Here is a 20,760-nt window from a genome sequence, read left to right on the forward strand (position 1 = left end):
GCCGAAATATGTTGGAACTTCGATGATTGGATCCGGCTGGACACCCGAGAACCTTGGATACAAACTTGTGACTATTTATGCTGCCTGTCTCTGTATATGTGTGAGGGAATATGGAATAGTAGTAGGTAAACAACTAGAATTCACTCAGATACAGATTTATTCACACTTAGCTTCTACACAGATACCAGTCCGGAGGCTAACTGCCGTTAGCGTCCAACATCCTGCCCACAGCCCTCTCCTCAAAGATAGCACACTTACGCACAGAACAAATATCGATATTTATGGCGCTCTACGCCACATAGCCCCCCCCCCCCTGCACAGTATGGAGTACGTCCCTGTGAATGGGGGGGGGGGTGAGAAGTTAGGAAGGTAAAGTACAGTTCTTCTGCGTCAGGCGGAAGTGGTCAACTGGTAGGAGACCGGGGGGGGGTGAAACCCGGTACGTCGACAGTGAAGTCAGCAAGCGATGCCGGCGGCTGAAGACGACGTCCCGTCCTGGAGTGGAGGTGTAGCACTTCGTCAGCTGGCAGGCGGAGAATCACCTTGCCAGAAGGCCTAACAAAGGCACGCAAATTGCCACACGCAGCACTTCTGCTCAATTTAAAGTGGCGCACCACACGAGATTCTGCACTTCCTCCCTCAACATTGTCACACGCGAGTACCACACACACCGTATCGCCATCTACAACAACAGATAATTTATGTATGTCATCAGGGTGCACATGTGTTGTGAATTCTTGGATGGCACCTGTACGAGCAATGGTAGGGAGGCAGGGACGTGTGGGAAAGCGATGGCAGGGGGAAGCATCTGCTAAGAGGGGGGGTGGCAGGTGCACTGGACTGCGCAGGAGACGACCTCGGGCGAGCAGCTGACATACGAGGGAGCGTGACCGAAGGCAACGAGGAGCCAGCATGGATTGAACGGCGTGACAAAGAGCTGTCACACGAAGATGGTAACACAATGGTAGAATCAGAGTGGTTGGCAGTTCGACTGTGAGGGCTGTGAGGAGTGAAGCCCCGAAAAGATTGGCCACTCGAATTAGATGAACGTGGAGAAGGAGCAGTGCTCGGCAGAGAAGCACGCTGTGGAGAATCAATACCAGAATGCATGGTATGGGAAGATGGATGGCCGCTCGAAGCAGGAGTGGGAGAAATAGGGGCAGAATCAGGGAGGTTCACCTGAGGCTCAATGAAAGCCGGTTTCACTCGGTTGAGTGAGACCGTGATTACAGTGTCTTTTATGAGGAGATCCATGTTATTCTTAGAGCGTTTGACGACCTTGTAAGGACCTGTGTAGGGCGACAAGCAGGGCTTTGACTGAGTCATCTCTGAGAAACATGTACTCACAAGAGTCTAGCGTGCGCGGTACGTACACGCGCGGAGGTGTATGAGCAGCCGGAGGTGGCGGCTGAATTTTGCTGCAGTGCAAGCGCACCCGCTCAAGAAGTGAGGTGAAGTGAATTCAGAGGGCCATGGAAGTGGGGTGGGAGTTACTAATTCTCCAGGCAAAACCAGAGGTTGGCCATACACAAACTCGGCTACGGAACCCTTGAGGTCTTTCTTGAAAGTCGCACGAAGGCCAAGAAGCACGAAGGGCAGTGCCTCTGTCCATAGTGAGTCATGGCAACGCAGGGCAGACTTTAAGGTGCGATTCCATCGCTCGACAAGCCCATTGCTTTGGGGGTGGTATGCAGAAGTATGAATTTTGACAATACCAAACATTTTACATAAGTCAGAGAAAACTGAAGACTCGAATTGTCGCCCCTAGTCAGTGGTGAGGTAAACAGGTGAGCCAAATCTAGAGATCCACCTCAGAGGTAATGTTCGGAATAGGCACAGCCTCAGCCCACCGAGTCATCCTGTCAATAGCTGTAAACAAGTAATGGAAACCCTCGGAGGGGGGCAAAGGGCCTACGAGGTCGACATGAACATGGTGAAACCGGCCTGGCGGTTGGGCAAAACAGCCAAGGGGTGGAGAAGTGTGTCTGAAAACTTTGTTCTGTTGACACACCATGCATGCCCTTGCCCAAGACTGACAGTCACGGCACATGTCTCTCCAGACAAACCGTTCAGCTACCAGACGGGTGGAAGCTTTGACACCGGGATGTGCTAGTGTGTGTAGTTTGTCAAAGACCTGGCATTGAAGGGGTTTAGGAATGAATGGCCGCAATGTACCAGTCGATTCATCACACCACACTAAGTCAGATATGCCTGGGAAAGTAGAGCGTACCGGTTGGAGAGAGGAGCTGTGGTCCAAAATTAACTGCATGGTATCGGGGTCTGCCAATTGCAACCGAGGTAGGTCCGTTAAGTCAATTAAGGTTGTGACAGCACCAACATGCAAGAGAAAATCGGCGTCCACATTGTCCGCTCCTCGGATGTAGCGAATGTCATTTGTAAATTGCAAGATGTAATCGATGTGACGGAAGTGTCGTGGGGGCGGATCAGCCACAGGATTTTTTATGGCAGGAACCAACGGCTTGGGATCAGTGAGCACATAGAAATCTCGTCCGTCAACATCAGTTCTGAAGTGTCTTACGGCCTCGTAAACTGCAAGTAATTCTCTGTCGAATGCTGAGTATTTTTTCTGTGCATTGTTTAGCGTTTTTGAGAAAAACTGCAGGGGGGTAGTAACATCATTGTATGTCTGACTCAGTACTGCGCCGATAGCATTGTCACTAGCGTCAGTAGTGATAAACATTGTGGCGTCCGCACGTGGGTGAGCAATAGTGACAGCGGAGGCGAACAGCTGTTTGAGTTCATTAAATGCCTATTCCAGCAACATCTCTCCAGCACTCCTGCCGTCGTAGTGGACATGCCGCAAGAATCTTCGGAATCCTTCAGCCAGAACATGCAGTGGAATTCATTGAGTGCCGCCAGTTTCTTCCAACCGCCAACGGTCGTAGACTCTGGCTTTGTTAGCCTGGACCTTCCCACGTGTTCTCCACAGAGTGTTGGTCGGAACATTCCTACTCCTATGTCGAACACACAATTCAATACAGTTCGTGGCGTCGAGTGAGGTTTTGCTACTTTGGAAAATCCAGTAGTAAATTCAAACTGGAATCATTTCCCACCACGTGTGTATCCTTCCGTGCCAGCTAGTCAACAGGTGTTCAATTCTCGCCAAACAGCAAATATCACACCGAGTGTGCATCCTAGTGGACGTGTGTGGGATCCTTGTGTTGCTTCTAATCAAGTCAACAATTCTGTGCTGGACAGTAATTACTCCGACATCTACAACCAGCCCCACCACTCATGGTCGAGTGAATACTGTGTGTATAACGGACATTCACTGGTGTACTTAAGCATTTGTGGCTTCTCTCCGAGCTACCACGTCAATGAGAATGCACATTTTGACTACGATCCTCACATCGTTCAAGCGTCCGTCATTTCTCAGCCGCCCCCCCGGCGTCAAGTTAATTTCACGATTCCCGCATTACGGGATGCCAATAATTCGGACTCGCAATCTTCTGAATGCTCTACTTCCGTCCGAAGTAATAGGCGCACCTCCGCAGTGACTGCAGTGCCGAATCTGCCGAAATTACCAGACTTCAAACCCGCTCACCCGGAGTTCTGGTTTAACCTGGTTGAGCAAACATTCAATGTCTGTGAGGGAATATGGAATAGTTGTAGGTAAACAACTAGAATTCTCTCAGATACAGATTTATTCACACTTAGCTTCTACACAGATACAAGTCCGGAGGCTAACTGCCGTTAGCGTCCAACATCCTGCCCAAAGCCCTCTCCTCAAAGATAGCACACTTACGCACAGAACAAATATCGATATTTATGGTGCACTATGCCACATAGCCCCCCCCCCTCCCTTCCACCACACCCCCCCCCCTCCCGCACAGTATGTAGTATGTCCATGTGAATGGGGGGGCTGAGAAGTTAGGAAGGTAACGCACAGTTCTTCTGTGTCAGGCGGAAGCGGTCGACTGGTAGGAGACCAGAGGGTGAAACCCGGTACATCAACGGTGAAGTCAGCAAGCGACGCTGGCGGCTGAAGATGACGTCCCGTCCTGGAGTGGAGGTGTAGCACTTCGTCAGCTGGCAGGCGGAGAATCACCTTGCCAGAAGGCCTAAGAAAGGCACGCAAATTGCCACACGCAGCACTTCTGCTCAATTTAAAGAGGCGCACCACATGAGATTCTGCACTTCCTCCCTCAATATTGTCACACGCGAGTACCACACACACCGTATCGCCATCTACGGCAACAGATAATTTATGTATGTCATCAAAGACGCTCTTCTTAGATGAGCTGTTGCACATTTTCTCTCCTGGTTTTAGAGACGCGCTCCAGTATCGTCTGTTTCGCCACAGCATACTTCCCTGCTAGGGGGTGTGCTTTGACCAGATCGTAAATTAAATCGACGCGGTCGTGAAGATGGTTCATGTGGTACGCACAGAACAAAAATCGATATTTATGGCGCTCTACGCCACATGTACAATATACCCTGTTAGTTTTATTCAGTATAGGACTTGCACACTTGAGCAATGTTCTAGCATGAGTAGCACAAGTGATATGTAAACAATTCTATTCCTAGAATGATTGCATTTTCTTAGTATTCTACCAACAAACTGAAGTCTACCAGCTGCTTTACCTACAATGGAGCATATGTGATCATTCCATTTTATATTGCTAGAAATTGCTACATCCTGGTATTTGTATGAGTTTGCTCATCCTATGGTAATGCAGTAATAGGATACTACATTTTTACATTTTGTGGAGTGCATAGTTTTGCATTCATATCATGTTAATGACTCAGCATGTAGGAAAGTCAGACAAATCTTTGGTGAAATTAAAAGCGAAAGTGATAACATTAAGAGGGTGATCAGATTACTCTGTTAATTGCAGAGGAGAGAGCAAATAGGTGGAAAGAATACATTGAAGGCCTCTATGAAGGGAAGACTTGTCTGATGACCTGATAGAAGAAGAAACAGGAATTGATGTAGAAGAGACAGGGGACCAAGTATTAGAAACAGACTTTAAAACAGATTTAGAAGATTAATTATCAAAAAAGGCTGAAAGGATAGATAACATCACATCCGAATTTCTAAAATCATTGGGGGAAGTGGCAACAAAATGGCTATGAATGTTGGTGTATAGAGTATATGAGGCTGGTGATATACCATCTGACTTTCGGAAAAAGTCATCCACATGATTCGGAAGATTGCAAGAGCCAATAAGTGTGAGAATTATTGCACAATCAGCTTAACAGCTCATGAATCCAAATGCTGACAAGATTGGTATAGAGAAGAATAGAAAAGAAAATTGAGAATCTGTTAAATGATGATCAGTTTGACTTTAGGAAAGGTAAAGGCTCCAGAGAGGCAGTTCTGACATTGTGGTTGGTAATGGACTAAAGAAAAATCAAGAAATATTCATAGGATTTGTGATCTTTGAAAAAGTATTCAACCATGTCAAGATGTTCAAAATCCATAGAAAAATAGGGTAAACTATAGGGAAAGATGTCCAATATACAATATGTACAAGAACCAAGAAGGAACAATAAGAGTGCAAGACCGAAAAGAAGTGCACAGATTCAAAAGGATACAAGGCATGGATGTAGTTTTTCTCCCCTACTGTTCAAGCTCTACATTGTAGAGCAATGACAGAAATAAAAGTTCAAGAGTGAAATTAAAATTCAAGGTGAAAGGATATCAAAAGGATATCAATGATAAGATTCACTGGTGACACTGCTATTTTCAGAGAAAGTGAAGAAGAATTAAGGAACTATTGAATGGAAAGAACAGTCTTATGAGTACAGATTAAGGACTGAGAGCAAATTGAAGAAAGACAAAGGTCATGAGAAGTAGCAAAAATGAAAACAGTGAGAAACTTAACATTGTAATTGGTGATCATGGAATAGATGAAGTTCAGGCATTCTTCTGCCTAGGCAGCAAAATATCCCATGACAGACAGAGCAAGAGGACATAAGATGCAGACTAGCAATGGCAAAAGGGGCATTTCTGGTCAAGAGAAATCTACTAGGATCAAATATAGACCTTAATTTGAGGAAGAAATTTCTGATTATATACTTTTGGAGCACAACATTGTATGATAGTGAGATATGGGCTGTGGGGAAACTGCAACAGGAGAGAATAAAAGCATTTGAGATGTGGTGCTACAGACAGATGTTGAAAATTAGGTAGACTGATAAGGTAAGGAATGAGGAGGTATTCTGTAGAATCAACAAGGAAGGAATATGTGGAAAACACTAACAAGAAGAAGGGACAGGATGATAGGACATCTGTTAAGACATCAAGGATTAACTTGCATGACACTGGAGGCAGCTGTACAGGGTAAAAACTGTAGAGGAAGACAGAGACTGGAATACATCCAGCAAATAATTGATGACATAGGTTGCAAGTGCTGCTACGAGATAAAAAGATTAGCACTGGAGAGGAGTCCATGGCAGGCTGCATCAAACCAGTCAGAAGACTGATCACTTTTTTTAAAGTGAACTTTGAAATCTTATCAAGATCTGACTGAATATTTCTGCAGCTTCTTGCAGAAAGTGTATATTAGGTAACTGCACCATCTTTGAAAAGTCTGAAATATTTATTAATGTTATCTGCAAGGTCATTAACATATAATGTGAACAACAGATGTACCAACATGCTTCCCTGGGGCACACCTGAAGTCATTTTTACATCTGTTGATGACTGCCCACTAAGGTAACCTGCTACATCCTATGTATTAAAAAAAAAATCTTCAGTCTCTACGGGGAGGAGATGTATCACATCTTCAGTCCTGTCACAAATTTTGCTTGACACCCCATGAGATCATACTTTTGATAATAAGCATAGACAAGGTTCTGAGTCAAATTCTTTTCAGAAATTGAGAAATACTGCGCCTACATGACTTCCTTCATCTAAGGCTTTCAGTATGACCTTTGAGAAAAATGAGAGCTGAGTTTCACATGAGTGGCATTTTCAGGATCCATGTTGGTTGGCATGCAGGATGTCACTGTGTTAAAGATGCGTAATTATATTTGAATTCTAAATTTGTACTAATATTTTATAGCAGCAAGATGTTCATGATACTGGATGACAGTTTTGTGGATTATTTTGATTATTATTCTTGTAGACATGTGTGACATGTGCTTTCATTCAGTTTCTGGCCACAGTTTTTTTAATTCATAGTAGAGTACAGTTAAATGAAGATCTAACTCTACTGCATATTCAGTATAAAATGTGATAGGTATTTCATCAGGTTTTCGCGCCTCGTAACTACTCTTTTCTATTTATTTTGTTTTGTTTTATTATTGTGATTATTACTATTATTATTTGCGTAATAACGCATATACGAAGAGAGCCGCGAAATACCTTTCAGTAATGCTGTGCCTTGAATTTCTTTATAATCATTAATTTTCAACAAACAGAATATATTGGATTCTTATTGTTCTGTATCTGACTTTCTATTAAAGGAACATTTTCCGTTACTGTAACTCACTATAAAAGTCAACGTATCTTCCCTACTTTATAGCTATTGGAAATGAAAATTACTTTGTTATGAAATACTGATGTTACAGTTCACGAAGATTGTTCAACATCAAAATTTTGCAGTGGATTTTTGTTAAGAGTAAAACACCAATAATTACCACGACTAGCACAAGAACATGAGACTATTGTCGGAGAAAAATACGTTTTCACTATAAGGTTTGCCAGACCAGAACTAAGCACAGCAAAATTCCTATTATGTTACGAAGGTAAATTATCTCTTTTGTACTGTTAGCAATATATTATCAGCAGCCCGCGTCAACCTGCAAAACACATCATAAAATCTGCTGCTCTGCTCTGCAAGTCCGGAAGCTGAAAGAGATGATTTTATTTCACTATTACCTTCCCGCTTCTTTGCGGTATGATCGATTTCTTTTAATGCAGTTTGAATGCGCCGCGGCAGCGGCTCGTTCGTTCGTAGCGCAGCTCTGCACCACGGATAGTATTTAAATAACTGAAAATGTCTTAAAAGGATGGGATAATACTCTAAGCAAGCTACTACAAATAATAATGCAAGGTTTCATTAAATAACTCTATTCAAAACATTGAAATATGTTAACTTAGCTACAATACACACCTTTTTTAAAAATGAGTACGTAATGGCGTACATCTATTGACCATGACAAAAGAAGACTACGTTAGCATGTACAACTGCGACACAGGCTATCTTACTCCCGTAACTCCAAGAAGAAGACAGAGAAATTAATGTTCGTTCTGTATTATTTATACTAGTGGTATATTTTTTTATCTTTGCTGATATTTATCGTCTGTGCGGTTTCAGTACTCGTCGACACAGATATTATCTGAAATAAATAATTAAAAAAATACATAATTCCATACAATAATAAAACATGATACATAATATTTTCTCTTTGCTGCACAATATGTCTTTTGCTAAAGGACGTTACAATGCCCCTGGCAGCAATTGACTAACGTTAAGAATGTTCGGCAATATGCTGCCACTAACGTCCGTTTTGTCATTGTCTATCACCTTGTTTGGAATATTCACTGTTCACTTCTTTCCTCTTTTACATTATAGTTTTAATTACACTTTTTATAGTTTTTCACCCTTTGCGAGGTGACCGTAAACCTAGTCCCAGGGTCATTACAGTTTTCTGGCTCCCCCATTTGGGCTACGTGCGATCAGAAAACCTGGGAAAACTGCGCCGGAGCCATAGGCATCTCGCCTGGATTGTCTTAACACACGGTTTTGTTCATCAAACAAGGGTGGACCTTATCCAATGTTCACAGATAACAAAGATTATTTATGTCAAAATGTTAAACGTTTTAGTGTCTCTATTAAAAATGTACCTTCTGCACTCTTTCACATTTGTGTTCTGTGTCACAATGAAGGTCAATCATTAAACAGTTTGATAGTAATGTAATGGATTGTCTCTACACTTACTCACGACAAATGCTCTACCATTGTATGGCATTCGTGTCAGTTTGCTTCACTAATGTGACAAAAACATATCACATATGTTATTGAACTACTGAATGTTTTGAGTTTATACACAGTAAAAAAATGTTTGTCACGTAGTTTCGTGTCCAATAAATCATTTTCATATTAGTACATGAACAACGTAGTTGGTAATGTTCGGTTGAACGTCAACAATGTCGTACGGAGCGGGCGACGCGAAGCAATTGTTGCGTAGCGTCGTCTGGAACGCGGCGTGCCAACGACCGCTGAGGTCGACGACCTGCTAGCAGTAACAGCGACGGCGTGCTGCGGTGGCGCCCGAGCAGTCGCGAACCGCGCTGAACCATTCACCAATGTCGGCGTGTTGCAGTGGTTTCCCGCGACCGGCTGGCTGGCGGCACGGCACCCGTCTCTGCTTCTCCGCATGGCTCCCCGTCGTAACGCATGAAACAAATATTCCACAACGGTGTACTGTCTTTAAGGATACAACTTATTAGCTGTGGAAGAAAATGCACTTTGGTTAAAAGCGTTTATTGTTCATTACGCCGTCGCTTCGCTGGTATGCACAGGCTGTTTTGGCGTGATAACGGGTTTCTTGTGACACTTGTATTTAGGGTTCGTCACACGCACATTGTACTACACACTTTCATTTGTTCTCACGGTCGATTCGCTGCCAAAGCGTCTCTCAACACGCGAAAATGTTTCGGTTCACACACACACTAAATGTTTCCGTCGAGCGATGTTTGTTTGTATCGGCTCCGAACGGATCACTAACTAACGTTTTTACTCACAGTGTATTGTTCGTTGAGCACTGCACTATGACAGTTAGTCACTCAACACTTAACTTATACCGACGTATATATTGGTGCAGATACAACAGTCATTTTCTGTCCCTGCTACACACAATATTCCGTCCTTGCCTAGATTGTTTATGCACACAGTTTATTTTTAATGCATAACAACTGTTCTTAGCATAATCACTCTCATCTACATTGAGTCCATTGTGTTTACCTTGTCATTACACACTTTTAATACTATTACTAGGCATATATTGCTTTTTTGTAATTATTTAAAGGTGTGTGATTTTTTTGTACATAGCTTTCTTTTCCTCTTTTAGTGTAGCTTGCCAGGTTATCACCCATCTAGCAAACAGATTTTACCATGTGCATGACAGCTTGACTTGGGCATATTGTTCAATAAATACTTCATTTAATACTAGTATTATTTTTAACGGTCTGTCCTACAGGACTACAGTGTAGTTTCCGCGTAACTTGATTCGCGTACCGCGTAATTAATATTCAAGAACGTGTACCAAGTACACAGGCTTCAATTGAAGCATTAATACATACAAAGCATAGGTTACACGGAACGGGTTTGTTTTTGACTGAATTCTGCCCCAGTGTCGTTCTCAGATCACTATTGGCAGTAAACATTACATCACATAATTATTTCGTACTACAAAGTCAATTTTTGGCTAGTAGAGACTCTCTCTCAGGGTTCCTTAACTCTAACACAATTACATCTGTTACATTACTATATGAGATTTCATCATTAATTGTACTTACTTACTACAAAATGATTCAAGAAATTAATCATTATTTTATCAACAAAAGATTATTCGTTGCTTGAAGAGCATATAGTATTTTAATGACACTAATTGTCTGTAAACAAAGTCTTCCATTTGCGTGTTATTGCTCAGTTTACTGATTCTACTTCCTCAAAATTGTAACTATACACAAATTATTTGTTAAAACTAACATACTTATATTCTGAAACACAATGGAAATCTTCTTACTACTACTATTTACATCAGACATGTCACTGAATAAATAATTTTACTATTCCATTCCAACATCCTTCAAATCTCTTTAGCCACTACTTCCCTCCTCGACCAAGGGATGGAGTAAGATGCGCGACAGTATGTTTTGTGAGGCATCACCTCTATGTGATAGTGGTACCCTTTGACTATTCCTGGTCGGTCGGTAAATACCATGGTATATTCCGATAACAGCTGCGTCAACTGTTGCTTTTGTATGTTGCTTAAACTTTCAGATTCCTGTACTTTGGTTCGAAATTCATCAACATTTGGTTCAAAATTTCTATCTCCTATATTCGGATAATAGAGATCCGTCACAGGTGAATAATCATTAAGGTGTAGTACCCAGGGGTTCCTACCTTTGATATTAATTCGATTGCAACATGGCACAAGTACCTCCTTCGATTTCATCATAGACAACTCAATCCTCCTACCTTTATTAACTATACTTAGTTTTCCTGAGGAGAGGTCGATCACTGCGTCCCTCTCACGGAGAAAATCTACTCCCAGAATGCAGGCCACCTTTAACCCTTTAACAATGAGGAACGAACTCACTATGGCTTCGCCCTCCTTACAAATCTCCACCTGCACCTGGTACTTAACTAACTGGCTCTGTGCACTTATAGCTCCAGACACCTTGCAATTATTAACCGGGAAAGTCGGTATACTACGTCCCTTCCCTAGCACTTTAAACAACTCTGTACTCATTACACTCACTGAGGCACCTGTGTCAATGATTATATTCACTGCAACATCATTGATTTTCGCTTCTATAAGGGCTTGCACATTTTCGTTGCTATCTTTCTTACATTCATGCGGTTCGGTCAGTAGATCTTTATCCATACTGATACCGTCGTTGTATCGCAGCATATGTATTCCAGGGATATTATTGTTATTCGTGTTGCTCTCACTCCGCCCCTCGGCCAGCGATGGAGAGCATATCGAGGCCGATTCTAGTTTGTTGGATGGCTTGCTTGCGAGGTACTTGGACGGCTATTGTCCGCGACCTCTACTATGTTTACACTTTGGTTTGTGGGCCGCCACGACTGCGCAATAGGCGCGTTCTGCAGTGGTGGTCTGTTGTTATCGTACCGGTCATTACCCTGCCGCTCTGGGCTTGGTCGCTGATTCTGATTCCAATTACGATTACCGTCATTGTAATTGCTATGCCACTGACTTCGCGCATTTTTCCAGCGGTTGATCCCTGGCAGTCCGGAATCGTACCGGTCGTCAAATCGACGCTTTTTATTATGGGACGGCTGCCCATACCCGTTCTGACTTCTACCATTATTACAATTTTGCGAATGCTCTTGCCGCTTGTTACCACCCCCACCATTTCCATGGTTGTGGTTTTGTGCACTATTATTTCTGTCATGTTTACATCCTGATCCATTATTCCGCGAGTGATCACACGCTGCTTTTGCGTCTTCCTGGATTAAGTCTATTGAATCTAGAACAGACAGGAAATGTTCCATGTCGCTTTCTGGTACGTGTATTAATTTCTCTTTGATATGAATGGGTAAATGTGATTTTAGGAGTCTTATTATGTCTCTTGGTGAGATAGGCTCGTCCCAGTAACGCGTTTTGTTTATGTACTTTTCGAAATACCGTCTCAGATTCCGAAGACGGGGTGAGTACGGTTCGGGATTGCATACTTCTTTTCTTAGCCGCTCTTGTATACAAGGCGACCAGTATTTCGACAAAAACGCCCTCTCGAACTGTTCGTATGTCATGCAGCTGTCTGCCACTTCCATAGCCCACAACGCTGCATCACTCTGAATATATGACATTACGTATTGAATCTTCTGTGCTTCGTTCCACACACTAGGCAAGATATTTTTAAAGCTTTTTATGAATACTACTGGGTGTACTGACTTCCGTTCAGTAGTAAACGTTTGAAACTGCCTATTTTTTATCAAACTTTCTTCAACTAATATTTTTGGGCTATACTGGTTTGCTCCTGGGACATAGGCTGTGTGCTCCGAACCGAAGCTACAGCTCTTCGCATTATCGCCTAAAGATTCACCATTGTTGCGTCGCGTATAAGTTTGTGCGTTGCCAAAAACATTCGCTGTTGGCGACATAGTTTCATGTTCAAGATGTTTGCTACTTTGTGCTAAACCCTTTTCCAAGTCGGATATCCGTTTGTTAATATTCACTTGCCACTGCGGAATATCCTCACTGAGTATTTGTTTGATGGTTTGCACGTCGTTCTGTACTTGACTATTTACTGCAGTACTGAACGATTCGGAATCTCTATCTGCTATGGCTGCTTGTACCTTAGAATTAATATTTTTTTCGATCTCACTCTCCTTCACTTCTAGCCATGAGTTGAATTCGGTTTCAATTTTAGTCGCTTGTTCGTTCCACTTCTGCTCTACAAGCTGTGTGGAATCTATTTCTAGCTTTTCTAATCGGTTGGCTAAGACACCTATCTCGTCTACCCTGTTAGTGTTTGCTACTTGCAGGTTGTTGACCTGTACAGTCAACTCCTGCACGGCCTTAGGTATCGACTCATAATTCTGTTTCATACAGGTAATCTCTTTTTTCATAATTTCTAACGATTGCACAAGTTGCTGGTCCCGCTCAGCTTGCTGGCGATCCCGCTCATCCTGCTGGGCAAGAAACTTTTCCTCTAGCCAGCGATCCCGCTCAGCTTGCTGGGCAAGGAAATTTTCTGTTAACTGGCGATCTCGCTCAGCTTGCTGGGCAAGTAAATTTTCTGCTAACAGGCGATCTCGCTCAGCTTGCTGGCGATCTCGCTCGGCTTGCTGTTGCGCAAATTTTGCCTGGTAATCCAGCACGCGCTCTAATATCGCCTGAAGTGAATACCCACCAGGCAGGTTACCACTCTCTGGTTCCTGCTTTTCTGGAGGTGGTGCAATTTCTTTATCTACCTCTCCTTGAGCACTGGTGGGCGGTGGCATCACTTCCTGTGCCCCTGCCCCCACATTTTCGCATGGTATATCCTCGAAGAGAGTACTTGTACTGCTTAATGCACCCGTTTCTACATTTCCTGCACTAACTAATGGTTGTTCCTCAGTATCCATATTGCTCGGACGTTGACTACGCAATTTAACCATATTCATAAATTACCTACTCGAACACAAGACCTGACAGTTTTTTCACTTGCACACAAAATATGTTAATTTATCTACAATACACTGCACACTAAAAATTACTATCTACAATCAACTTTGTCCTGTCATAAACACTAACATCAAACTACACACCACTAACGATATGAGAGCACTTCACTGGAGTTAAGCTTCTACAAACAGGACAACTACACTGTAGTCTTACCTTTATTTATCTGATCTCGGGGTTCGGCTACCCCCAGATTATGTAGTCGTTACAGTTTCTCAGTACTATCAGGATCGTTTCCTCTAACTTGCTTGCAGTGGTGCGGTTTTTCATGAAAAATTTTTGTACATTCATTAATACATAGCATTAATCATGATACACATACATACATTTATCACTATATATATATATATATATATATATATATATATATATATATATATATATATATATATATATATATATATATATATACTGAAAGAAAGTACATAAAATATTCTTATTTTCGTGGCCACTGCAAATTCGGGCCCCACGCTTTTGGGCGCCAATTTCGTAACTACTCTTTTCTATTTATTTTGTTTTGTTTTATTATTGTGATTATTACTATTATTATTTGCGTAATAACGCATATACGAAGAGAGCCGCGAAATACCTTTCAGTAATGCTGTGCCTTGAATTTCTTTACAATCATTAATTTTCAACAAACAGAATATATTGGATTCTTATTGTTCTGTATCTGGCTTTCTATTAAAGGAACATTTTCCGTTACTGTAACTCACTATAAAAGTCAACGTATCTTCCCTACTTTATAGCTATTGGAAATGAAAATTACTTTGTTATGAAATACTGATGTTACAGTTCACGAAGATTGTTCAACATCAAAATTTTGCAGTGGATTTTTGTTAAGAGTAAAACACCAATAATTACCACGACTAGCACAAGAACATGAGACTATTGTCGGAGAAAAATACGTTTTCACTATAAGGTTTGCCAGACCAGAACTAAGCACAGCAAAATTCCTATTATGTTACGAAGGTAAATTATCTCTTTTGTACTGTTAGCAATATATTATCAGCAGCCCGCGTCAACCTGCAAAACACATCATAAAATCTGCTGCTCTGCTCTGCAAGTCCGGAAGCTGAAAGAGATGATTTTATTTCACTATTACCTTCCCGCTTCTTTGCGGTATGATCGATTTCTTTTAATGCAGTTTGAATGCGCCGCGGCAGCGGCTCGTTCGTTCGTAGCGCAGCTCTGCACCACGGATAATATTTAAATAACTGAAAATGTCTTAAAAGGATGGGATAATACTCTAAGCAAGCTACTACAAATAATAATGCAAGGTTTCATTAAATAACTCTATTCAAAACATTGAAATATGTTAACTTAGCTACAATACACACCTTTTTTAAAAATGAGTACGTAATGGCGTACATCTATTGACCATGACAAAAGAAGACTACGTTAGCATGTACAACTGCGACACAGGCTATCTTACTCCCGTAACTCCAAGAAGAAGACAGAGAAATTAATGTTCGTTCTGTATTATTTATACTAGTGGTATATTTTTTTTATCTTTGCTGATATTTATCGTCTGTGCGGTTTCAGTACTCACCGACACAGATATTATCTAAAATAAGTAATAAAAAAAATACATAATTCCATACAATAATAAAACATGATACATAATATTTTCTCTTTACTGCACAATATGTCTTTTGCTAAAGGACGTTACAAGGTCTTGGGGCTTAGTTTGGTTTCAATTATTTCAGCTGTTCGTTGAGGTCACTAATTAAAACTTATTTCACTCATATTTCCATTGGTAAAAAGATTAAATTGTGGCAATCCTCATGAGTTTTTCTTTGTAAAGGAACATCTGAAAATGGTGTTAAACATTTCTGCATTTTCTCTGTTATCACCAGTTTCAGTATCTGTTACACATATGAATGATTTGGTCACTGACTTCGGAGCCACTAACAGTCTTCATGTGTGACCAGACTTTTTTTGGGTTTTGTGAAAGATCATTAAACAATATTCTGCTATAGTAGTCATTCATGGCTTATTATATTGCTCTCTTGACAGCTAAACACATTTCATTCAGCATCTCTCTGTCTATAGCCCCTTGTTTTGTTTCACGTTTATTATGCAGTACTCTCTGTTTCTTTATAAATTTCTTTACACTGACTTTATACCATGGGGGGTGGGGGGTAACCTCCCATCATGAACTGTTCTAATGGATACGTATATATACAGTGAATGGTCAATTATATTTTTAAACTTGAGCCATTGTTTCTCTATATGCTCCTGTCCTGAGCTAAAAATATCTCATTGAGATGTGACACTACTACTTCTTTCTCTAGTTTACTAAACATATAACTCTTTCTACAGGTTTTAGTTGTCATTTGTACTTCAGTAATCATTTCTTTCTGCAACTGCCTCATGGTCACTGATATCACTTTTGCTGTGAGCATCCTCAGAGAGGTCAGGTCTATTTGTTGCCATTAGACCTAATACATTTTCATCATGAGAGGAGTTCCATACTCTCTGTCCACTTAGTTTTCAGAGAGGGCATTTAGTAATGTTTCAGAGGATTTCTTGTCATGTCCACCACTAACAAAATTATAACTAACCCAATTAATTGTTTGATTTTTCAAGTCTCCTCTGATTATTCCAGTATGATTGGAGAACTTATGTACAAGTGACCTGAGATTTCCTCTAAAGTTGTCAGTTACACCAGGATGTGAGTCTGGTGGTTGTTAGAGGGATTCAACTACAATTTTATGCTGACGCCTGATATGAGTCTTGCCCACTCAATCCCACATGCAACTTCAATTTTTATCTCTGTGGATTTGAGCTTGTTATGTAGAGTGACAAATAAACATCATTTCCCATTAGATTACCCTTTCACCATACACTTAAGTCTTTCACGAAAATCTCACTGCTTTCAACTTCAAGCTTTAATCAGTTTTCTGTACCTTATATTATTTGTGATTCACTGATTTTCAGGAATGCTTCAAACTCTGGCTCTTTGTTGCAGATGCTTGGGCTGTTGACCGTTGAGATTTTAATACTCTCGCCTGTGGGATGGCATGTTCTTGGATCTTACACTTATACTTCCAGGCCTACTACAGCTATTGTTGTCTGTACTGGATGGAGAGTTACCTAATTAAGGGGAAAAAAACCTTGTACACTCCCCACACACACCGTCAGCTACCTGCATAGCAGTTATGCAGTGTAGTGCACACTTGGCAATTTAACAGAATCCTACAATTCTCAGCCCTATGACATAAGTGTAGGAAGTCACAACCTAGCTTGTCACAGAATCTTTGCAGTCTCTCAATGCAGAACAAGAATGCCACAATCTGTTCTAGGTACAGTGATGCAGATTTTTAGCTTTGTTCAGACTTCATGAGTAAGGCTAGTATTCTCAACCTTCTCTGCCAGTCACTGGAATGATCAAAGTATGACCTCATGTTCCAGATGACAGGCATCATTTTTTTTCCAATATGTGCCACAATTTGCAGTTAGTTACACCCTGTTCCCTCAATGGTAGCTGGAATAGCCTCTTCAACATATTGAATAATGCCGAGAGGCACACACACTGGGGGCACATAGTGCTCCTTCCCATACTCTGCTACCATTTCCTTAAGGGCTACCATTATTCATCATATGTTTGAACTGCAATGATTAATAGACTCTTGTCCTTTGTGTTCACTTCACCTTGACACATGACACAGCACATTCCGAAAGGGGTGAAATAAGTCTCACTTGTTCAGTTTTGGTTTCAGTGCAAAACAGCACCTTAAACTTGTTGGTTGGGGGATGGGTGTAAAAACCTGAGTTCTCCCTAATCCTTATCTCCCCTGTACAGGATACCCAGACCTAACATTGCAGCAGCACTTCCAGTCAAGTCTATGGGTAGTCACAGAGCCTGTATTTCCTGTAGAAAAGACAGTACCCACAGGACAGCACGGAACTTGAGATACCCTGGTATCTCTGGTACATGACTCATGGTAACCCTCCCAACACACCCATTCCCAGCCACTTCCAATCCCTTGAGTGCTATATTTTACATAACAGAAAATGGATAACTTTAAACTAAGCTTGTCAATTCTCTTTTAATTTGAGCCTGATATGCTACAATTGTTAACAGTATCTATATAGGACTGAAGCAATTTACAGACAAACCTAGAATTTCATTTCTTTGAAATGTCTTTCAGGTTATGTTTAGACTCGACAGTAGCATTAATTTGTGATGAATACATACCATATACAATCCTGTTAGTTGTTTGCAGTAACTGCAAATCACAAATGCTAATTTACTATGAAATAGGTTTGCACAATACTAATCACTTAGACAAAGATTCTCAAAAACATACATTTGCAAGCATCTGAAAACAACACTCCTAACTCTTGAAAATTCTCAAAATGTACATTTACTCATGTTGATGTACACTGAAATTTGGGGTGAACCACTCTTTCAACAAGTATGCTACTGCTAAAACTGTATAAAGCACACATGTTAATTACAGCTGATGCTGTAGCACAGAATATGTTTTTCACAGCACACACTGTAAGAAAACTATACATATAAAGTTTTTGAGGCAATTTTACCTCCTACATTTGGTGTTACTCAGACCAAAGAATATATCAGAAGTCGGCTTATATATGTAAATATATGTAACTAAACATGAAAATTACTTGGATTTTGGACTTAGGTGATTTCATGTTGCATTAAACACTTGCATCCCAAAGATGAGCACTGCAGCATCAGTGTATCTCACAGAAATGATATGGAATGTGGAGCAAATACATGTCATCTGCTTGGGGCAGGTAACAATGCAATATCCTTCTGGCCCCTGCATATCTTTCCATAGGAACTGAGAAGTCAAGATTACACAAATTACAGTACACACAGGAGTATCCAAGCATATTTTCTTCCTGCACTCCATACACAATTCGAGTGGGAAAATCTAACATGTAATACAAGACAAGTATCCTCTGTCATGAACTTCATTGAAACTTACAGAGTATGTATGTAGATATAAATGTAGAAATCGATGATGATGACATGTAGATTTCTATTCTTCCTCTCTTTCTCTCAATCTTTAGCCTCTAACTTTCTTCTGCATTATTTTCTCAGAGTCTTAGCAACAACTGCCATAGCCTCTACTTATCAAAACTGAGAATTATTGACTGAAACTGTGGCCAAGGAACAATTCTGATCATCTTATAGTGATTAATGCTGATAAAGATTTTACTATGGATAAAATATAAGTTGATTAAAATTTGTGACTTGTTTGGTAAAGCCTTATTTGTACCAAAACATAATGACATCAAATTACAACCATTCATTAGACTTTTTTGCCTCAACATGAGTTTAAGGAATGTGATGGTTCTGTCAAAGCTAAATATTAAAGTATTGACTAAACATATTGAAATTTTACGCACAATATACCACTCTGAACACCTGTTGGCATTCATCTTAATCTGTTTGGAACTATGTACTCTTTCTCCTTCGGAGTATGAATTGAAAATAGTGATACTGATTTTCATTTTTTAAACAGTTACAGAGAAAACGCAAAGCTCAGATCTGAGTTATTCAGAGATCGCCCACAATCACCATTAGAGACTGCTGTACACTGGACTGAGTACATTATTAGGCACAAAGGAGCATCTCACATGCGATCAGCAGCTGCTGACTTGAACTTCATTCAGTACCTATTGCTGGACGTGATTTTTGTTGTTGCTATGGGGTTGTTGACTATTGCAGTTGTGGTAGGCTTCATTTTGAAGAAAATAATAAAGAAAGTACAAATTTTTTTGATTCTGAGAAAGAAACTTCAGTGACAACAGTGACTTTTTGTTGCACAAACAGACCACTCTCTCCATGACAGGTAATGCAAAATATGCTGTTTACAAAATAGCATTGTTCCTATATTTGTAACCTATTCAGTATTATAAGGGTTTTATAGTATATTTTAGTTTGTGTGTGAATGAAGATTATGTGACTGGAATTTTTTATCTCATAACTATCTTTGTAACTGTTTTGTGTTTTTCTGTTCATTTCTTCTTATGTAATATATTTATTGAATTCTTTTCCTGTGTCATATTTTATGATCATGTACATAAATGAGAAATTTTAATAACAGTGAAATGTATGTACAATTTGATGTGGAAAGATAACTTTTTGTAATTACTAATTTCACTGATGTATTTTTATATTAATATTTTTGATTTCTATAAGTCATCTCTGTAGTCAGTTACCCACAAATAAAAAGCTTTACAAGTTCCCAACTTATTTTGTTGCCCTCCTCCCCAACCACAAAATCTATCCATGCTCTCCAAGAAGACTTTCAGTGTGTGGCTTATGGGAATCTATTACCATCAACAAATATTGACTTTTTTCTGGTTGCTACCAACTTATGAAAGCAGGAAAAACCTTCTGTAATGAATCTAATGGTCTTATGTTAATAAACAAGGCTATTTAAAGCTAAGCTGCATGCAGCAACTCTAAAACTGTGGAATAATATTCAAGCTATGTGAAGGTGCCAGTATGATTACTGTACAAAATTTAGCTTTCACATTTGGAGCATAAATCAATTAATGCAACATCACACTTTGATAATGCAGGAAAAGATCTAGAATAACCCTGAGACCATCTGGTTGGGAGTGTTTTGTCAGTCAAAATTTTTAAGTTAGCACTGACAGGCTAATGCAACATTTAGATACTGAGGCCAACTTGTTTCAAAAGGCATCCTTTATCATAAGTATGAATGAACAGAAGGGTACTTTTATAAATGTGGCCCAAAAATTCACATTGTTTTCTTAGTTAATATGACTGTACAGGATGGAGAGGATGACTTGACATGGATGATAAGCTTCAGAATTGGCAATGTTAAGATGCCTTAAGGTGAAAGACCTTCCTAAGTG

The 20,760-nt window shown here is 40.4% G+C and overlaps 1 protein-coding gene across 3 annotated transcripts in view; it reads left to right on the forward strand.

The window, feature by feature from the left end:
- LOC126260192 (UDP-glycosyltransferase UGT5-like) overlaps positions 1-20,119 on the forward strand; it is a 369,168-nt gene extending 349,049 nt beyond the window's left edge. For all 3 annotated transcript variants that reach the window (XM_049957468.1, XM_049957470.1, XM_049957469.1), the window contains one exon: positions 19,395-20,119. In XM_049957468.1, the coding sequence (XP_049813425.1) occupies positions 19,395-19,677 (283 nt within the window). In that variant the 3' untranslated portion in view covers positions 19,678-20,119. The remainder of the gene's footprint in view (positions 1-19,394) is intronic.
- Positions 20,120-20,760: the final 641 nt, after the last annotated feature.

The sequence above is a fragment of the Schistocerca nitens genome, chromosome 5, assembly GCF_023898315.1.
Source record: "Schistocerca nitens isolate TAMUIC-IGC-003100 chromosome 5, iqSchNite1.1, whole genome shotgun sequence".
In the NCBI taxonomy this organism is placed as follows: Eukaryota; Metazoa; Arthropoda; class Insecta; order Orthoptera; family Acrididae; genus Schistocerca; species Schistocerca nitens.